General features: G+C 40.6%; 1 protein-coding gene across 1 annotated transcript in view; it reads right to left on the bottom strand.

Annotated features, from left to right (window-relative positions):
• SLC2A12 (solute carrier family 2 member 12) overlaps positions 1 to 19,971 on the bottom strand; it is a 65,822-nt gene that overhangs the window by 26,743 nt on the left and 19,108 nt on the right. Inside the window, exon 2 of the mRNA XM_033235405.1 lies at positions 15,618 to 16,958. Coding sequence (XP_033091296.1) covers positions 15,618 to 16,958 — 1,341 coding nt within the window. The remainder of the gene's footprint in view (positions 1 to 15,617; positions 16,959 to 19,971) is intronic.

Genomic DNA, 19,971 nt, shown 5'->3' with positions numbered 1-19,971 from the left:
ATAATAATAATTTTTAAAAATATGACCTTAAATTGAAATCTTTTTATTTACTCTAAGAGCTTCTAAAAATTTGTCTGAATTAAACTATTAACATAATGATTACTATAAATGGATCAAAATTGTAAAAATATCTTACATATTTTAGAAATGGTTATTAAACAGGAAAAATGAAAATGTATTAGAAATACCTCTCAATTAGATGGATGGGGAGTTTTTTTCTTTATTTTGTATCTGTGGTTGAATGTCACTTATTTCTAGAATAATATGATACATTTCGGCTTTTTAAATGGATGAAAATTATTGTTCTCAAGAATAATTAAGGCCGGGCGCGGTGGCTCAAGCCTGTAATCCCAGCACTTTGGGAGGCCGAGACGGGCGGATCACGAGGTCAGGAGATCGAGACCATCCTGGCTAACATGGTGAAACCCCGTCTCTACTAAAAAATACAAAAAAAAAACTAGCCGGGCGACATGGCGGGCGCCTGTAGTCCCAGCTGCTTGGGAGGCTGAGGCAGGAGAATGGCGTAAACCCAGGAGGCGGAGCTTGCAGTGAGCTGAGACCTGGCCACTGCACTCCAGCCTGGGCGGCAGAGCAAGACTCCGTCTCAAAAAAAAAAAAAAAAAAAAAAAAAAAAAAAAAAAAAAGAATAATTAAAATATGGGGAGTTGAAAATTTTTTGTAATAGGAATGTCACTTAATTCTTTAAGTAATAGAAGTTTTATGTAATAATATAGTGCTGATAACTTGATTAGATGATCCTTTATTATTTGTTGAAAGCAAATTATCATAAATATCTTGACTTATAGCATGATGATTATCTAAGCTTTAGACTCATTTTTGAACACCTACACCAATATTTCCAGTTGTCTTTTTGATTAGCATTCTCAGGTTTTTACAATTTTGAATATGTGTCAAAATAATATTTCTGATAGTAACAAGTGTGCTTTCTTTTAAGTGGGAGAACAGTTATAACTGGGGAGATGCAGAAGGAGAAATATCAAAGAACAGATTTTTTTGAACCTGAATCTCTGGAAATTGATTTGCTTTGAATTATCATGGAAGAAGTACGCTTCAGAAAGTAAACTCCCTAGAGCCGTGGTCCCCAACCTTTTTGGCACCAGGGACTGGTTTCATAGAAGACAATTTTTCCACAGACAAAGGGCAGGGGGGATGGTTTTGAGATGATTCAAGTACATGACATTTATCATTAGATTCTAATAAGGAGCATGCAACCCACATCCCTCGCATGGGCAGTTCACACTAGGGTTTGCCCTCCTATGAGACCCTAATGCTGCAGCTGATTTGACAGGAGGTAGAGCTCAGCTTCACTTGCTCACCCACAGCTCACCTCCTGCTGTGCAGCCGGGTCTCTAACAGGCCACAGACCTGTACCGGTCCAGTCCATGGTCCAGGAGTTGGGAACCCCTGCCCTGGAGCATGCATACCCCAATTTGAAGACCACTGAACTAATAGTTCAAAAGGCCAAGCCAAAAAGGAAGGCGCTGCAAGAAATTAGTCTTTTCTAGTTTGAACCATAACTTAAATGTCATGGCTTCGGAGATAATATTTGATGTACATTTTTCATTATTGATACTTTAATTAGGATAGTATTATAGTTTTAAGTGTTGCAAATTATCCTTGAAAAATTCTTAACATTGAGTCATGGCAAACAGTAAAGTAACACATGAATACTTGTGTTTATTAAGATAGTATTAAAACCTTAGCCTGACACTTTAATGTCTTTTACAGTCCAATATTTATCATTTTCAAGGTCATAGAACTATAATTAGAGTATTAGACTGAGAGGTAAGTTAAACACCGACATATCATGTGAGCAGTTGCCCATGGTGACAGGATTGATGGTGTCATTTTGCCATACTTCTAGCTGTGCTTATGCTACAAAAATGTAGTTTTAAACTCTGGTTCTATTAGGTACTACTGCTGCACCATCTAACTCCAAAAGGAAAAACAGGATTTAATTAGCTAAGTGCACATATTTCTTTAAGTTTTTCCTGGTTGTTTGGATGCAAAGTTAGTACAAAACCACATGGATGCCATTTTCCATATAATAATTCACCATTCCAGTCACTCTAAATGACCTTTGACTTAATTAGTTGAGAAAAATGAACAGTGTTTGTGTAAATATTGGTGATAACTGAAACTTAAGATTTAAAGGGAAAAATAAGATTTGAAAGATCTTAAAGGTAGATGTACAACATGAACTCATTATGTGACTATTACTGTATAATGGCTACATTTAATAACAAAACTCCCCTGTTAACACTTTTACACTGTTGGACACATGTGGGGGGTGGGGACCAACACACACACTGGGGCCTGTGGAAGGAGTGTGTGGGGGGAGGGAGAGCATCAGGAAGAATAGCAAATGGATACTGGGCTTAATACCTAGGTGATGGGGTGATCTGTGCAGCAAACCACCATGACACACGTTTACCTATGCAACAAACCTCCACATTCTGCACGTGTACCCCTGAACTTAAAATAAAAGTTGGAAATATATATTTAAAAAATAAATAATCTTCTCTTGTTCAAAAAATAACAGTGTCCGAAATCGCCTTTTCTCTAAAGATATGTAATTATCCCATAAGAATGGTGGAAGAGCAAGATGAGCAGAAAAAAAGCCTTTGACTGTGGTGGTTCTGCATATTAGGACCTGGAGCCTTGGAGAAAATCTGAAGAATACCAGAATCTTTTTTGAAACACCTGTGCTTCTGTAATGTCAGCCTCTTTGCCTTAAACCCAGTAGGTCTTGAAATGAAGCCACTAAGTAAACTTCCAAATTAGAACCTGCTGCTCCACATCCTTGGAACTGTCATAATCTTTAGCTGTGCAAATATCACATGAACAAATTTATTTTCAGAGCCAGAGTTATTTGTTTAAATCTAAGTTTAAATTTTATGGCAGATGACCATGCTTCCAACATCGATACCCACCCTCCAATAGGCTGGTTCCGCTCCATAAAACCAAACAGAACAAAAAGTTAGGCTCTATGGTCTTTGAGTTTTTCAAAATTCTAGTTTGTTGTTTCAGATAGAAAGAAAGACATCTGAGTTTTAGGATGTTTGGGTTGGGAGCCAGTTCTCCATGGGTCTTTCACATTTCTTCATGTCTTGTGGGAAAAGGCACTGACTGTCTTTGCTCTAAGCTGCCTTTCCAAGGCTGTTTGTATAATAGCCTTGTTGTAGGCTGCATAATAAATAGTCTTGGAGATAGAGATAGTGTCACCCTCTGGAACAAATGGCAAGTTTGTTGACTGTCCGCTGAAGATAACATCTGCTAGAAAAAATAACAAAGAATAAAAATAAATAAATAAATAAAATGTCTCCCTCCGGGGAAGACATCAGGGTGACTTAGTCTCTATTATAAAAAATGTGGGTTTGCTAGGCTGAGGTGTTCCCTCAAAAAAGAAAATATGTGCAGGTGTCATCTGGCCCCCTTCATGTTGACCTGTATTGCGGCTTGGAGAACCTGGGCAAGTGTTGATATTCTGGCTATTGCTTTGCTATGATAATAAACTACCCTTTGTCTCTGACCAAGGAGTCTTGTGTTTTTTGTCAACATCATTAAACTGTGGCAGGCTAACTTGTTAGCTTGCAAGTGGGGTAAAATCTCAGCCCCTTACACTTATTGACAGCTTGATTACTTGTGGCTATGGTATGATTTTTCTACAAAGATCTTTGAGTACTGTTATCAACTTTAGATTAGCCATTCACATCTGGGAGATTTAATGTGATTCTTAAGGCTGAGATGATCCATTGAAATATTTCTATAAACTCTAATGTTTAATTAGGTAAGCAAAAACACCTCCCTCCCAGATTCCAGCTTTAGATTGTCACATATTTCTCTTAGGAGAACCATGAAGGAATTTCCTCCAATCTTTTTGGTAAAGAGTCAAGTTTAAATACATTCAATTACATGAAACGAAGGTAGGAATAATTATGCTACCTTGGATGGGCTATTCTCAATCTTTTTGTCAGAGGAAGCTGGGTCTCATATTTGGAGAAAAACATGGAAAAACTTAAAATAAATTTTGTCTAACATTGTACATTTTTTAAAATGGTCTTTAGTGAATCTAAAACATGAAACTTCTTCAGTCACCAAATATTGGCGATGGCCTTGCATCCTCAATTTAGTAGCTTTACTCAGAAATAATTTTTGGCCAAATGTGTGTGAAGTTCCACACAAGCCACACTCACCTCTCATTCCCTGGATATTAGGTCGGAGTCATACCAGAGGAGATCAGGATATCCAGTCCCAGACTAACGAGCTCCACCTTAATTATGGAAGCTGAAAGAGTTCTAGAAAGAATTTTTTATTCATCCAACAAATGTTTATTGATCCCCAATTGTGGGCCGGGTGCCATGTTAGGCCTGGAGAAGCCAAGGTGAACAAGGGCAGAGTTGATGTTTGCACAGGACATATAGTCTAAATTCGTTGCACCAACTTAGAAGAGTGGACATTTAGGCCAGGCACGGTGGCTCACGCCTGTAATCCCAGCACTTTGGGAGGCCAAGGCGGGCGGATCACGAAGTCAGGAGACCGAGACCATCCTGGCTAACATGATGAAACCCCGTCTCTACTAAAAATACAAAAAATGAGTTGGGCGTGGTGGTGGGCGCCTGTAGTCCCTGCTACTCGGGAGGCTGAGGCAGAAGAATGGTGTGAACCTGGAAGGCAGAGCTTGCAGTGAGCCGAGATTGCGCCACTGCACTCCAGCCTGGGCGACAGAGCAAGACTCTGTCTCCAAAAAAAAAAAGAAGAGTGGACATTTGTCTGTTTCTCAGCCTATATCTCACCTTTCCTCTTCTTTCACCAAAGCTTCATGATTTTCTGTAAAACCTATCTGGTTTCCTAGGAAGCCCTCTGGACTGCAGGTGACCTAGGATTGAACTAGACTTCTCAAAGCCACAATCTGGTCTCTGTGGTCCTGACTCAGCTGGATTTATGTGTAAAGGGAGGGAAAGAAGACCACAACATCGTAAATCAATAAAGGGCTTGAATCACTTCCTGTGTGTCCCAGAGTGACTTAAGCAAAATGCCTGTTGAAGTCAGTGCTGGCATTATCAGAACTATTCACCTCATGTCTAGACCACAGCCAGACATTTAATAACACTAATGACTGAATGTAGTAAGTCCATGCCACACACCATGCACTGAACTAGGGGCACATTATACAGATTCCTTCATTTAACTCCACAATTAGGCTATCAAGTGGATACAACTGCCCTGTTTTCCAGATAAGAAAACTGAAAGCTAGAGAGATCAACAGACTAAGTCCTACATGGTGGTGCCAGATTCAAGGCCAGGCAGTCCAATGGCAAAGCCTGGTCCAAATTCAAACACAATGGCTTTCTTGCAGCTCTCCTCACCCTTCGAGCTCATGTCCTCAAAGCCATCTGACCTGCCATTAGCCCTGCTTCAAGACCCCCTCCTCCGAGATTGTCACATTGCTTTCTTCATCAAACCTTGGCCCAAATGTTACCACCTCAGAAATGCCTTCTGTCACTATCATATTGGAAATAACCCTCCTCCAAGCATGCCCTTTCACTTACCCTCTTGTATTTTTCTTTATCACTCTTACCTCCACCTAAATTTTAACACTTCTGTCTTCTGAAACTGTATCATAGGTGTGTTCATTTTTTTTTTTCTTTTTGCCTGTCCCCATCACTAGCTCGTGAAGATAAGATGAGGATCTCCAGCACCTGGTACTGTGCCTGCCATGTCGTGGGCGGGCAAGACACATGTGCTGGATGTGTGAGTGAATCAATGAATCCCTACCACTTCTCTCTCTATCTTTTCTTCTTGCTCACTCTAAGATGTTTTCTTCCTGGAATTTCTGCCCATTTGAGTCCTCAGAGTTGGTAGAAGAGATCAGGGGAGATTATTTGGTGTCATCTGTCACTTGAATATGTGAATACAAAGGTAGCTGAAGGATGACAGTCACAGCTTTATTACCTAACTTCATATGTGACCTTGGGAAAAATGCCTTCCATCTGCTCACTGTGAAAAATTATTCATCATGAGATGAAAGAAGAGGTCAATTAATTAATTTATGGGCATACGAAATTTTGGATAAAAAGCCCTAATAATTATCATTAAAAAAAGTCACACATATTTTTCTGAGTTCAGTGGCTATTTTAAGGAGGGCTGGGTTTCTACACAAGTATCACCTCAGATGAATTCATGAAATAATAACATTATGCCTTGGGTTTTGGCTTATCTTGACTTTACTTGTGAAGCATGAATACAAAAATCTTCGCATTGTTCTGTATCTTCACAATGTGAAGAATCTGTGATTCTATGTTGTGAAAGAACCATGTCAGAAAAATTGTTATTAAAGGGAACTAAAGTGATTATCAAGAGCACCCCAGAAACAGTGGAGAGTTGAAGTAAGATTTTGAACATATTTGAAGTGAAAGATAAGATATGGACAACAGAGTGCTTAATAAGTATATATCCTGATTTTATTTGATGTAAGAGTTTTAATGTTAGCTACAGAAAAATGGAAGGGAGGGGCTCTTAGCCTCTCTGGGGCCATGAACCTCTTCGGTAGGCTGGTGAAGCCTATGGACCTCTTCTTAGAATAATATTTTAAATGCATTCTAAAAGTACATAAGATGTTGGGTGCAATGGCTCATGCCTATAATCCCAGCACTTTGGGAAGCCAAGGCAAGTGGATCACTTGAGGTCAGGTGTTCAAGACCGGCCTGGCCAATATGGTAAAACCCCATCTCTACTAAAACTACAAAAATTAACCAAGCATGGTGGTGGTGCACAACTGTAATCCCAGCTACTCGGGAGGCTGAGGCAGGAGAATCACTTGAACTCGGGAGACAGAGGTTGCAGTGAGCCGAGATTGAGCCACCGGACTCCAGCCTGGACAACAGAGTGATTCCATCTCAAAAAAAAAAAAAAAAAAAGTATGTAGGATTACATGAGTACCCCCTCCTGAATTCTAAATTCTGGGGCAACCCCATTATTTTACAGTTAGGGGAAGAGGGGACCAGAAAGTAAAATGATGTAGGACATCCGCTTTAACCTAAGAATAGAAACACTTTCCTGGCAGAAGAAAATCATGCTGTGATCTAACACAATTAAGGAATGTTGTTCCAAGCCAGTCCATATTTAAGAAGGTCTAATAAGGATGGTTTAATCTTGCTTTCAATGTTACTTTAGAACAGCAAGTACTTTTCCCTTCATAACTCTATTTACACAAAGGATTTGTTTGTATTACAAGCAATAAACTCTCTAAATACCTGAGCACTAATCGCATCAGGTTAATAAGTTTGATAATGCATTCATGATCTGGTATGAAAAGCTTGTTCCTAATAAAAATCTTCTTTAAGCTCCAACTAGTTTATATAGTTTATACCAATGCCCTAGAATACAACTGGGGGTTGAAATGAAATTACTATGGTATATTTTCTTTAGAAAAGAAAAAGAAACTAAAATGTGAATATGGACATAAAGGATTGACTCTTGGCAAGAAAAAAAATGGAGAATTATTTGGGTCTCTTTTAAAAACATGAAGGGAATCCATAGCCTCAGGATAAGAATGTGAAATGACTGTTCTCTTTAGAAGGTGTGATTTGGATTCCTGCCTCTGACAGCATGACTCCAAGCCTCAGGTATGATTACCCAGGCCAGTCCTTGCACCTGCAATTGTAAATTGGACAGTCCATGAGATGTAAGAAGTATTTCCTTTTCCTAGATCCAAACTTCCTTCAACCTTGAGATTCTCCATCTTGCTGGCATTGCTTTTGGTCTAAGTAGTTCTCTGAAGCTCCTCTTCTCCATGTTGTAGCAAAAAGCAGAGGATCCAAAAATCATCCACAACAACTGTTAGATATTGTGTCCAAAATTCTCGAATAACTATTTATGCCTTAACAAAGAAATGCCTAAATATATCCCACCAATTGTTTCTTAACACTACTAAATCTCCTGCATCTTTTCTTACAGCCAAAATCAGAAAGAGATTTTTTTTAAATCATGTCCAAGTGATGGATTGTTCTGCAAAAAGCCTCGTGATGGTATCTGGCAGGAACAGAAGTTTTTTTGGCATCCTAGTATTTCTAGCTTACTTAGTTCCTAGCCTGCCCACTAGCCAGATCTTTACACAAGTAAAGAAGCCCAGTTTGAGATCTTTCCTATGTCTGCATCGTATTTTTAAGTCCTTTTCCTCATTCCTGCTTAAAAACACAAAGGTAAATAAACCAGCATGATTTTTAAACAGACTCATGCAGTGCTCACTTACAGGGACAGAAAGAAAATATGTGAGATGTTTCTTCCTTCAAAATGCTTACAGTCCATAACTACATTCTGGTTAATAAACCAAAATAAACATACAGAAGTAATATACTATTGCTAAGAGCTAAGATGTGTTCTCACGTTGTAACTTACATTATATCATACTCTCATACTTTAGAGCATCTAAAGCACTCTCATATACATTAGTTCATCTGATGTGCACCTGTACTCTAGGAGATAGGACAGGTATTACTATGCCCGTTTCGTAGATTAGAAATAGCTCAGAGAAGAAAAATCACATAAAGTTTCCACCATCAGTGAGTAGAAGAGCTGGGATTAGAACAGAGGTTTTCTGATTTTTAAATTTACACCCTTTGTAGCCCAGAACTGAATTACTCTAGAAACACACTAGTAGTAGTTCATATAAATAAAGACCTCTAAAAAATGGAGTGGATTCTAAGAGGAGATAAAGCTTCCATTAAACTTCAAAAAGAGGAAGAATCTGGATAGAGGAGAGGGGGAAGGAAGAGACCGCAACAAGTGCTTTGTGTGTATTGACCTGGGTGTGGAGCAGTGGGGAATAAACCCACACTGATAAAGCATTGTCTCATTGCACAGTCCCAGGAGGCGTCATTCACTTTTCTGTTACGTGGAGTCTCTGGTGACCCTGGAGCACAAGACTTAGACTACAAGTAAATCGTGGCCCTATGGTAGTGCAGACGCCCTAATAGAGCTGGGTGAGATAATGGAGGGTCTTTAAAAACCAGAGGTTTTGCCTCAAACGTAGGTGATATAGAAGCAGAAAGAACATGGATTAGCTTTCAGGTACCTAAGGTTCTAGTCCCAAATCTGTGTGTCCTCAATCTCCCAGACTTTCTTTTATTTATTTTCTATTAAATGGCTCATGCCTGTAATCCTAGCACTTTGGGAGGCCGAGGTGGATAGATCACTTGAGGTCAGGAGTTTGAGACCAGCCTGGCCAACACCGTGAAACCCCGACTCTACTAAAAATGCAAAAATTAGCCAGGCGTGGTGGCGGGTACCTGTAATCCCAGCTACTTGGGAGGCTGAGGCAGGAGAATCTCTTGAACCCCGGAGGCGGAGGTTACAGTGAGCCGAGATCACACTACTGCACTCCAGCCTAGGCGACAAGAGCAAAACTCCATCTCCAAAAAAAAAAAAAAAAGAAAAGAAAAGAAAAGAAAAATGTTGCGCCAGATCATTTCTAATCTCCTTTTCACCTTGAAAGGCATTTGACCTGTATGTCATGGAAGAAAGGAGGAAATCTTTGAAGATTCGTAAACATTGATGACATGAGGAAAATAGTATTTAAGGAATACTGATGTGAAAGTTGCCAGTACAAAAATAGAGTCACTTGTGTCAAAACACAAACAAAATGGAGTCAGGAGGACAAGAAAGAAGGAGCTCTTATCATGAGAGATTTCTGCACGTACTACACGGTTTTCCTGTAACAGTACTTATTGCAAGGAAATCCCTCAAGACTGCAGTATTCCAAATAATCTGTTTTCACAAAGACACTTGCCTAGCAAGTCTGTCTCAACCAACCAGTAAGTTGGCTAATGCCAACTCCTATAACAAACCCCTATTACCTTTGGCCTTTGTAACCTTTGGTTACAATCTATGTGGAATTCTTTTTGTCTTTAAAAGCTCCTCCTTTGCCCCAACCCCCAGATATGTCTATGAACCATCACAGCATGCATATCACAGATTTGCAACACCCCTGCTACTCCCTATTAAACTCTTTGCTTTGGAGAGTTGGTCACTCATTTTAGGTTGACAGTGGTCTGGAGGATGGATGGGTGTGAGAAGGCCTGGAATAGACAAAGACTTCTGGAAGGGTATCCCAGTAATCTGACAATGAGATGATAAGAGGTAGCATAGGATGGCAGAAATAGAAAGGAAACCATAAAAGCAAGAGCCATTGTGATGATTGACTGAACTGAGAAAAAGCCCCAGAGCATCACTCTGAGTGGCAGGAAGAGTGACTGCCCTCTGGAAAGGGAATGGAAGTGGCAAAGAATCCTGGTATATAAAAGGAAAAGGAATTCAGCTTTGGGGGTGTTGTGTTTGGCTGACAGTGAAGCATCCGGGGGAAAAGTTTAGTACTCATTGGGAAAAAAGGAACCAGAAGTCATGTGAGATGATGGAACTGGAGATAAGCGAGAGTCATCAGCTCAAGGGAGATAATTAACGTTCCTGAGAAAACAAGCATGAAAGCCTTTACAATGCATTAGCAAATGTGTTTTTCAGTTTTATAGCTAAAGAAACAGAAGGCCAGGAGACCTTAATGAAATGACCTCACCTCTTGTTTTAGATGGAATGGAAGCTAGTCATATATTTGAATAACTAACATTTTGATTTTTAAAGTCTGTCACAGCAATGGACTGAATTTAGGGCCCTTGACTTTTTGAAATTTTTTCTCCCGTAGTCACATGTATTCTCTCTTAGGCCAGAGTCTGTTACTGTGGTGATTTTGTGCTGTGTTGCTTAGCTAAGCTAGAAGGACATTTCCCAGAGTTCTCTTCCCTAGGTAGCTCTGGACTAGGGTTGGAAAGAAGAGAAATTTGCATGATTTGGAAGGCCAAAGTGACCCCACAGTGCTGTGCTGGAGGCGTTGGTGCCGGGCCCTAGCCACCACCGCAGCTCGTACACCCTGCTGCCGATCACTGGTTCCCCTGGGTGGAGTGCGGGCCCAGCGAGTTTGGCCAGATCTCCTCCTATAACTTCTCCAAGCACTAGACCGGGCTCTGGGAAAAGGCAGCAGTTTTTCCGCAGGTCGCTGGCCTCACTGGAGTGATGTGGCGGAAGACCTGCGTGCTGCAGTTTCCTCGCATGGATTCCAGGTTGTCTACCGGATTCAGTGAGTCGTCTCTGTTTCTCTCTGAGTCCAGCTTTTCCTCCGGCCTGCCCTGCTGTCAAGCAGAAGCTTCAGAAGGCCACCACCAGATGCCAAGACCGCAGCCTTCCACATGCTTCTTCACCAGCTGCCCTCCGTGCCTTGATTAATAAATTTTTCCCTTTTCCCCAATTGTCCCCTTCTAGACCTTTGTGTTCTCAGCTTCTCCTACAATTGTGTGATGCCGAATCCCTATAGGAAATTTCTTATCGTTATCACTCGCAGTGGTTCTAATTCCCTGCTGCAGTTGCTCAGGCTGTCTACAGATTACCCAGGCCCTACAATACCCAATCTCTCTTTAGTTGACTGCACTTGTGCATTTTTACTTATTCCCAAACGACCGTTAGCTCTTAGTAAATGATGATGAGATTTTTAAATGGATCTTAATATGCATGAGATTTTTAAATGCATCTTATATAAATGATCATCATGATAGACTAGAAACCAGGATTAAATAATGTACAGAAAAACTATAGACTTCAGGTGTCTGACCATGGGCACCTCCACAATCCCCAGAACTACCCAACTCCAGCTATTAAGTAAGAGAGAAAGAAACTTCTAACTTGTTTAAGCCATTGTTATTTTGGTCCTTGTTACATCTGCTGAGCTTGAATTCTACATTCAACATTTTCTTTTTTATTTTATTTTATTATTATTATTATTTTGAGACAAGAGTCTCACTCTGTCGTCCAGGCCAGAGTGCAGTGACATGATCTCGGCTCACTGCAAGCTCCACCTTCCAGGTTCATGCCATTCTCCTGCCTCAGCCTCCCGAGTAACTGGGACTACAGGCGCCCACCACCACGCCCAGCTAATTTTTTATATTTTTAGTAGAGACGGGGTTTCATCATGTTAGCCAGAATGGTCTCCATCTCCTGACCTCGTGATCCACCAGCCTCAGTCTCCCAAAGTGCTGGGATTACAGGTGTGAGCCACAGCGCCCAGCCAACATTTTCTTAATACATTCAGTTATGCAAGTAAATGCACAGCAAAAATGCTCTTCTTGTTATTACCCTTCTTCTCTTTCATCCTATAACTCAGCCTTATAAAAAGTACGTGTTCACTTACTTAGCAGAGCTTCAGAAAAGGAGAGACTATTTCTCTATTTTGCAAAAATGCACAATGATCCATTAGTATCCTGATGGATGGGCAATGATACACTATTATTTTTCATTCTTCCTTCTAGTAGACTTTCAAGAAGACGACAACTAAAACTAACATTTACTCTTAAGACCAACACAGGACTGCCTATTTCTGTCTTAGACTTCAGATTAATGTTGAATTTCAGAAGATAAAACATATTTTCATTTATTTCAGCAAGTCACTTAATTTCTCTGAGACTCAATATCTTCATTTGTAAAATGCAGTGAATATCCTTTCTTCTCAGGCTTGTTTTGAAGGTAAAATGAAGTACTCCAAAGTATGTAAAAACTGCCTAGCACAGTATTTGACATACTAGGTGTCGATAAATATTAGTGGAATCTAAAGCTTAAACTGTATTTTAAAAGAATTAGCATAGAATGTTATTGAAAGACAAACAGTTGCCAGAATGTTTTGTTTTGTTTTCTTTTCTTTTTTTGGAGACAGGATTTCACTCTGTCACCTAGGCTGGAATGCAATGCTCACTGCAACCTCTGCCTCCCCGATTCAAGAGATTCTCCTGCCTCAGCCTCCCGGGTAGCAGGGATTACAATTGTGCGCCACAATGCCTAGCTATTTTTTGTATTTTTAGTAGAGACGGGGTTTCACCATGTTGGCCAGGCTGGTCTTGAACTCCTGACTTCAAGTAATCCACCAGCCTCAGCCTCCCAAAGTGTTGGGATTACAGGCATGAGCCATCATGCCCTGCCTCTGGTAATTTTTTTTTAAATAAAATTTAGTTTCTGAAAAGGAGAACTCTTGCTCTAATACAATAAGGTATCAAATGATATGTTAGAGACTGGAAGAGTTGCTGCATTTTTCAAAATTACCCCAAAACTAAAGAGAGATGGGTAGCATGAGATTGAAAGGACTCTAACCATGAGTAGGTTGGTTCAGGAGGCCTAAGATCAATGTCTCTCATATTATGATACGTGCCATGGCATATACCCTTTCAACCCGAGAGGTTTTCTGAATTAGAAAGAAGAGGGTATCCCTTTCTTTTTTTGTGGTTTTTTCTTAGACTCTTAGCTAATCTTGACATTTCAAAAAATTGGACAAAGAAAATTGATGTAAAAAGGAAATATTTTTAGTTTTATGATGAATATGCAAGAAGAACAAGAGATGCTTGCAGAAGAAACCAATGGAACAATAACTACCACCTGAAGTTTATCAAATGAGCAAAGCTTATTGTACTTGTTAACACAGAGAAGTTTCATACCCAAATCTAAGTTGCTCCCTGGTGCACGACTGCACCTATATCTTGTTCTTCTGCTTTGAAGAGTTTCTTAAAATAAAAATGTAAATAGATAAAGTAAAAATGTAATAAAAATAAAATAAAGTAATAAAAATGTAAATAAGATGTTAGCTCAAATTTCATTAGCTTAAAGTCTCATAGTAGCCATATAAGTATCTCATAGATACACACTCAAGATAATTGAATCCCAAAATAATGATAGAAATCTGTTTCCAGGAAACTGTTCATTAATGGTAATTATCATTGTTAACTCTTAAAAAGTAGATTTAAGTTTCAGGAGCAAGTCTGAGGCATCAGAGGCTGGTGGTATTGTAATGTTTACTCTATCTGCCCAAGCAGTCTTACGGGGGAAGTATGTCTACTCACAGTGCAGAGGAAGGGCCATGTCTTGGTCTTCCATGTCTTGGACCATGATCCAATCTTGCCACAGCCCTTTAGGCCTGAACTTCCATCTCTGACTTGGCACAGCAAAGAGTAGCGTCAATCAGATTTCACCCAACCCTTCTCTCTCTCTTTGGAATTTGAACAAATCAATATCTAGAAACTGAATGCACTTAGAAGTGGGATTAGAAGCTGAAAAATGAGGAGGTAGAGTTAGAGCAGGAGAGGCCATATCACCCATGTGCAAGTCTAGTTGTTAATTGAGATTAAGCAGGCCAAACCTGCTGGTTGATGACCAGAAAGAGGCAGATACAGAGAGTATAGCTCAGTCCATTCACCTACAATCTCCCTGAAGATAGGGACAGTGTCTGTCTTGTTCATTACCCTTTCCCCAATATTTACCATAGTTCTTGGTTATGAAAAAAAATTTGTCACTCAATACATATTGCTTGAATGAATAGTTAATGAGTTAGCAGTGGATGACTAGAGCAAGCCTCTTACATGGCCTTCTTTCCAGAAACCCTGTCCAGTACCTGGAACCAGAGCCCTACATCTCCCCATGAAATTCCTTCTTCAGTACAGCCTATGTCTTCTTATTGGCCTAAGCCTCCAATGCTTCCCATTATTTGAGCCAATTTGTTTGCCTCCTTGAACCTTGTCAACAAGTTTCAAAACCAAATTTGTGATAGAGACGGAGGGACTTAGAAAGAAAGAGAAAGGAAGGAGAGGAATAAAGAGAAAAAGAGAGAGGAATGGGGTAGGAGGTGGGGTGATAGAGGCTACCTTTAAACTTTTAAGTCCTCCTTTTTTTTTTAGTGAGGTATACAAAAGACCCTTCACAGCCTCCCTACAGAGACATTCAGGCTTTAGATGTAAGGCTAATAGACAAGATAACCGCAACAAACAGCCTATTCTAGTAAATCCATCTGTAAAAGAGATTGCCCAAGAGAGGTGATTATACTTTGTCATTAGAGCAGACTAGTTACATAAAATAAAACAACTTCGTAGCCATGTCCTTGTAAATTGTTTGTATTATGTTGAATGATAGCAACTAGACTTTCATGCTTCTGTTTAATGGACAAGAGTAAAGTGCCATGGGAGGCTACTCTAGTGAATAAGATGTACTCAAAAAGTAATAATAATAATAATAATAATACATCCTCCTTCTCAACTCATAATGTCCTCCTTCTTTACTATCACTGGAATGCACCCACTATTGTGTCTTTAAGAAAATCTAAACACTTGATTTTTTTCTTCTACATAGGAAGAAACTCAGAGATGATATGGAGGAAAACGTTACACCATTTTATGAAAGCAAATTTTGCTTTCATAAAGCAATGTAATTCCCTTGGGCAATAAATAACTTTCCAGGTGTGGTTCATCCTCAATTAATGGGAATTAAAGTATCCTCATGTGACAGATAATGGGAAACTTATCTTTCAGTTGAATACTAGCCCTGTACTTTTCAGAAGCAAATATAAGCCAAGCATACCGTCTGCATTAGAAGGAACATCAGATGACCAGTGTTATCCTTGTCTTCCTTCTAGCACTTATATGCATGAGGTGCTATAGCAGTAGGATGCTCTGACTGGTCAAAAGCAATATATTAATATTCACAGGGGGAGAGAGGGAAGGAATAAAGAATAAAGTACTTACTTGGTCCTAGACCAATTGAAAAAGCAGCAACATAAACAAGCAAGCTGGCTAAGGACAGCCATTTCAAAAAAGCTGGGACGTCCCCAGGGTCTGTGACTATCTGGTATTCAGTGTGGCTTAATACAGCATTTAGCAAGGATGCTGAGGTCGTCTCCCCTCTCTTATCCACATCATTTCTCAGGGGCATGAGCGAGCTTCTGCTATGGGAAGCAATTCCTTTTAAGTGGTCTCTGAGAGTATTGTTGCTGGCTGACAGGTTTCCTGGTCCATAAATCACAGACTCATCTAAGGACTGGTTGATAGAATTGTGGCTTCTGCAGATATTGGTGAAGTTCATGTGGATGTTGAGATTTACGATGCCCATGGTCACCAATGAAGCTGCCATCACAGAGGAGCCAATGCAGAGGAATGTTTTGCTGCCGACATGGTCTACAAGAAGAGTGGCGGGGATGGTGCTAATGACTTTGACGACTCCAACCCCAGTGGAGGCGAGGCTTGCTGCCTCATTGCTTTGAAATCCAACTGACTTCAAAACGGTTGATGCATAGAACAATATGTTTGGCTGGCCAGTGATTTGTACAAAAAATACCAGTGTTAGTCCTATCATTATTCGGGTCCGCATGTTGTCTTTTGAACGAAACAGATCCCAAAAACTATACTGATATTCATCTTTCAAGGATGATTTGATCACAATGAGTTCCTCAGTTGTATCTGAGAGTGCTCTTAACCTTCCAAGAACCTTGCTAGCAGCTCCCTCTTGTCCTTTCATCACCAGAAACCGAGGGCTTGGAGGAAGAAAATACATTGCAATTGCTTGCAAAATTCCCAAGGGAATCACAAGACCAAACATGTACTTCCAGCCATGGAAAACATTGGCAAATGCGTAATTTGAAATATAAGCAGAAAGAATGCCGATGACAATCATCAGCTCATTCAGTGACACAAGAAGGCCTCTTCTGTGTTGAGGAGCAATCTCTGCGATGTAAACACAAGTGGCAATGGAGGAGAGGGAGATGGAGACCCCTATGGCAATGCGTCCCACTATAAGAACCGTGTAGGATAAACTGAGGATCAAGACTAAGCTTCCGAGTCCAAGCAGGCAGGATGACAAGATGATTGCGGTCCTTCTTCCATACCTGTCTATCAGGACCCCTCCGGTGAGTGAGGCGAGGAGGGCTCCAATGAGGAGGGAGCTCACAACCATTTCCTGCTCATGGCAGCTCAGGGTTAATAAGGTTTTGATCTGAAGAAGAGCCCCAGAGATGATTCCAAGTTCATAACCCACCAGGAGGCCACTGACAGCGGCAGTGACAGATGACAGGAAGGTAAACATGCCGCAACCTACAAGCAGAGAGAAGAGACAGGGAGGTCAGTTCTCGGTTGAGATTTTAAACATTTTGTATTGGGGAGGAGATTTAACCTTGTAGAAGTCTTTCACAGCATTGAGTTTAAACACGCACACAATTGTGATAAAATAATGCACTAACCAAAAAATGATTTGATATAGAAGGAGAAATCATTTTTCTTTCTTTTTTGGGAGGAGAGGCATGGAGACATGTAGGAAGTCCAGTTGCCTTCTATTTATGATGTTGATGTTTTTGGTTTAGAACAGACAGCGATGTTGAGGTAAGAAGTTGACACATGGTGAATTCAGACCGAACAAACAAGAATATCATTTGGTTCATGCCTTGGCAGTGGATCAGAAATTCAAAGAGCCTAACTCTTCTCGTCCCATCCCCGTTCTCTAAAGGCAAATCTTTGAGGGCAGGAGACACAGAATAGGAGCCTCTAAAAGTGCTACAGGCTCCCTGCTGGATAGCCTGGGTCAAAATGAAACACAGCCTCCAGGAAACTTGCCCTCTTATCTCCTGGGCCACAATCGTGCTGCAATGGCCTCTGCTGAACACAGGAGGGTGTTGGGGCAGAGGGTGGAGGTGGGAGTGGGCAGTGTGTGAATGCCTTAACAAAGTCAAGGTTTTGCTAAACAGAAGGAGAGAAGAAATGTATGTAGTGTAAGGAACCAACAATATCCCTTACTCATTCTGAGTAAGGAGAAAGGGGGATGGAACACAGGCGGAACAAGGAGACTTTACCTTTATATTGTTTTTGTGTTAATGTTCAAATCCAAGGAAAAATGTCAAAAAGTTAGTAACTATTGATTTTTGGTGGTAGGAACACAGATGTTTGTTACATGTTTGCAACTTGTCAAAATAGAAACAAAACAAAACAAAAAAGTAGCAGAGGGAAGAGTATTTCAGGCCCAGGAGAAAGTAATTTCCAAGGCCTTAGGACAGGAAAGTTCTCATTATGTTGTAGGAACTGTCAGATGGCCAGCACATAATATGTGGGCCACATCGTGGGCCTGGAAAGGTAGGATGCAAAGGGCTTAAAATGAATTTGAATAATTACAGAGGCAGCACTTCAAGTAGGGCCTTGTTGGTCACAGTGATGACTTTTCATTGTGTTTCAAGTATAATGGGTCCAACACCCATTGAGAAGTGTAGAGGGCATTGATGCTATCGGTTTCTTGTTTATAAAGACCACCTTCGCTGCAATGTAGAGATTAGTTCTTCAAAAGGCAAGACTGGCAAGACTGGCAGCAGGGAGGAGTTTGTTGCCTTGGTTTGGACAAGAGGTAATGGTAGCTTAGACTCGGGTGTTAAGAGTAGAACTGGAGATAAGTAGGTAGATTCCAAGACTTATTTTGGAGCTAAAAACCACTACACTTGTTCAAGGCCGGGTGTGGTGGCTCACGCCTGTAATCCCAGTACTTTGGGAGGCCGAGGTGGGTGGATCACCTGAGGTCAGGTGTTCGAGACCAGCCAACATGGCAAAACCCCATCTCTACTAAAAGTACAAAAATTAGCTGGGCATGATGGTGCATGCCTGTAGTCCCAGCTACTCGAGAGGCTGAGGCAGGAGAATTACTTGATCCCAGGAGGCAGAGGCTGCAGTGAGCTGAGATCATGCCACTGCACTTCAGCCTGGGCAACAGAGCAAGACCCTATCTCACAAAAAAACAAAAAACAAAAAAAACCATTACACTTGTTCAAGAATTGGAGATGGAGGGTAAGAAGTGGGTCAGAACCCAGGATGGCTCTGTGGCTTGAGCAGTTGGGTGGGTGATTTACAATATTCCACATACTCAATACAGTACTATATGGGGCCAACACCCATTGAGAGATGTAGAGGGCATTGTGCTATATACTGTGTAGTGCAACGTACTGACATAGGGAAGATTAGGAATAGAACTGGTTGTGAGTGGTGATAAGAGGAGGAGCAAAAATCAAAAATTTCATTTTGGACTTAGTAAAATCGTTTATTTATTTTACCTGTAAGACATTCAGATAAAAATGTTAAGTAGGGGATTGGGTATACAGATTTGGAGCTTAAAGATAGGTCAAGCCTGGACATATGTATTTGGAAACCAGCGGCACATGGTATTTAAAGCCACAGGAATGGGTGAGATCACTTAGGAAGATAAAATAGGGGAAAAGGAGAAGCAGGGTCAAGACTGGGACCTAGGCAACGCCAATATTTAGAAAAGTAGTGCCAGCAAAAGAGATGGAGAAGAATCAGAACTGAGGTGTAACTCAAATGTTAGAAATGTGCTTCGGCACACAGTTTTCATAGGCTGAGCTAAGGCTGCCTTTTGGCATTGGGGGAGAACAGAAAACCAAACACCGCATGTTCTCACTCATAGGTGGGAATTGAACAATGAGATCACTTGGTCGCAGGAGGGGGAACATCACACACCGGGGCCTATTGTGGGGAGGGGGGAGGAGGGAGGGGTAGCATTGGGAGATACGCCTAATGTAGACAAGTTGGTGGGTGCAGCACGCCAACAGGGCACATGTATACATATGTAACAAGTGTGCACGTTGTGCACATGTACCCTAGAACTTAAAGTATAATAAAAAAAATTGTATTCAGCTCTAGTGAAATAAGCAGGTCAAATAAAGGTGAGGTGATCTAAAACTCTATCACAAATACTCAAGGTATTTTTCCATCTGCAGGATCCTGGTAGGAAATGGGAATTGGCAGCCCCAAAAATAAGGGGAATAAAAGCACTGAATATTTAGATGGAGGAGCAAATAAAAGTGCGATAATCCACAAGAAATAAAGCAAATTTATGAGCATTTTGAACAAAACCTAGTAAATTGAAGTTAAATCAGCAATTTAGCTAATCAGAAAACAGAATTTTTTTTTGGCACTGTTACGTGGCAGGCATTTACCTGGGTACAGGGAGAAATATATATATATACACACAAACACACACATATATATATTTGTTCTGTTTCACTGCTATATATATATAGCATATATACCAACATGGAGTTATATGCTACAGAAT

Source organism: Trachypithecus francoisi, unplaced genomic scaffold (assembly GCF_009764315.1).
Source record: "Trachypithecus francoisi isolate TF-2019V2 unplaced genomic scaffold, Tfra_2.0 Lachesis_group15, whole genome shotgun sequence".
NCBI classification, from domain to species: Eukaryota; Metazoa; Chordata; class Mammalia; order Primates; family Cercopithecidae; genus Trachypithecus; species Trachypithecus francoisi.
The sequence above is the reverse complement of the archived record's forward strand: the minus strand, read 5'-3'. Positions and strand labels throughout refer to the sequence as shown.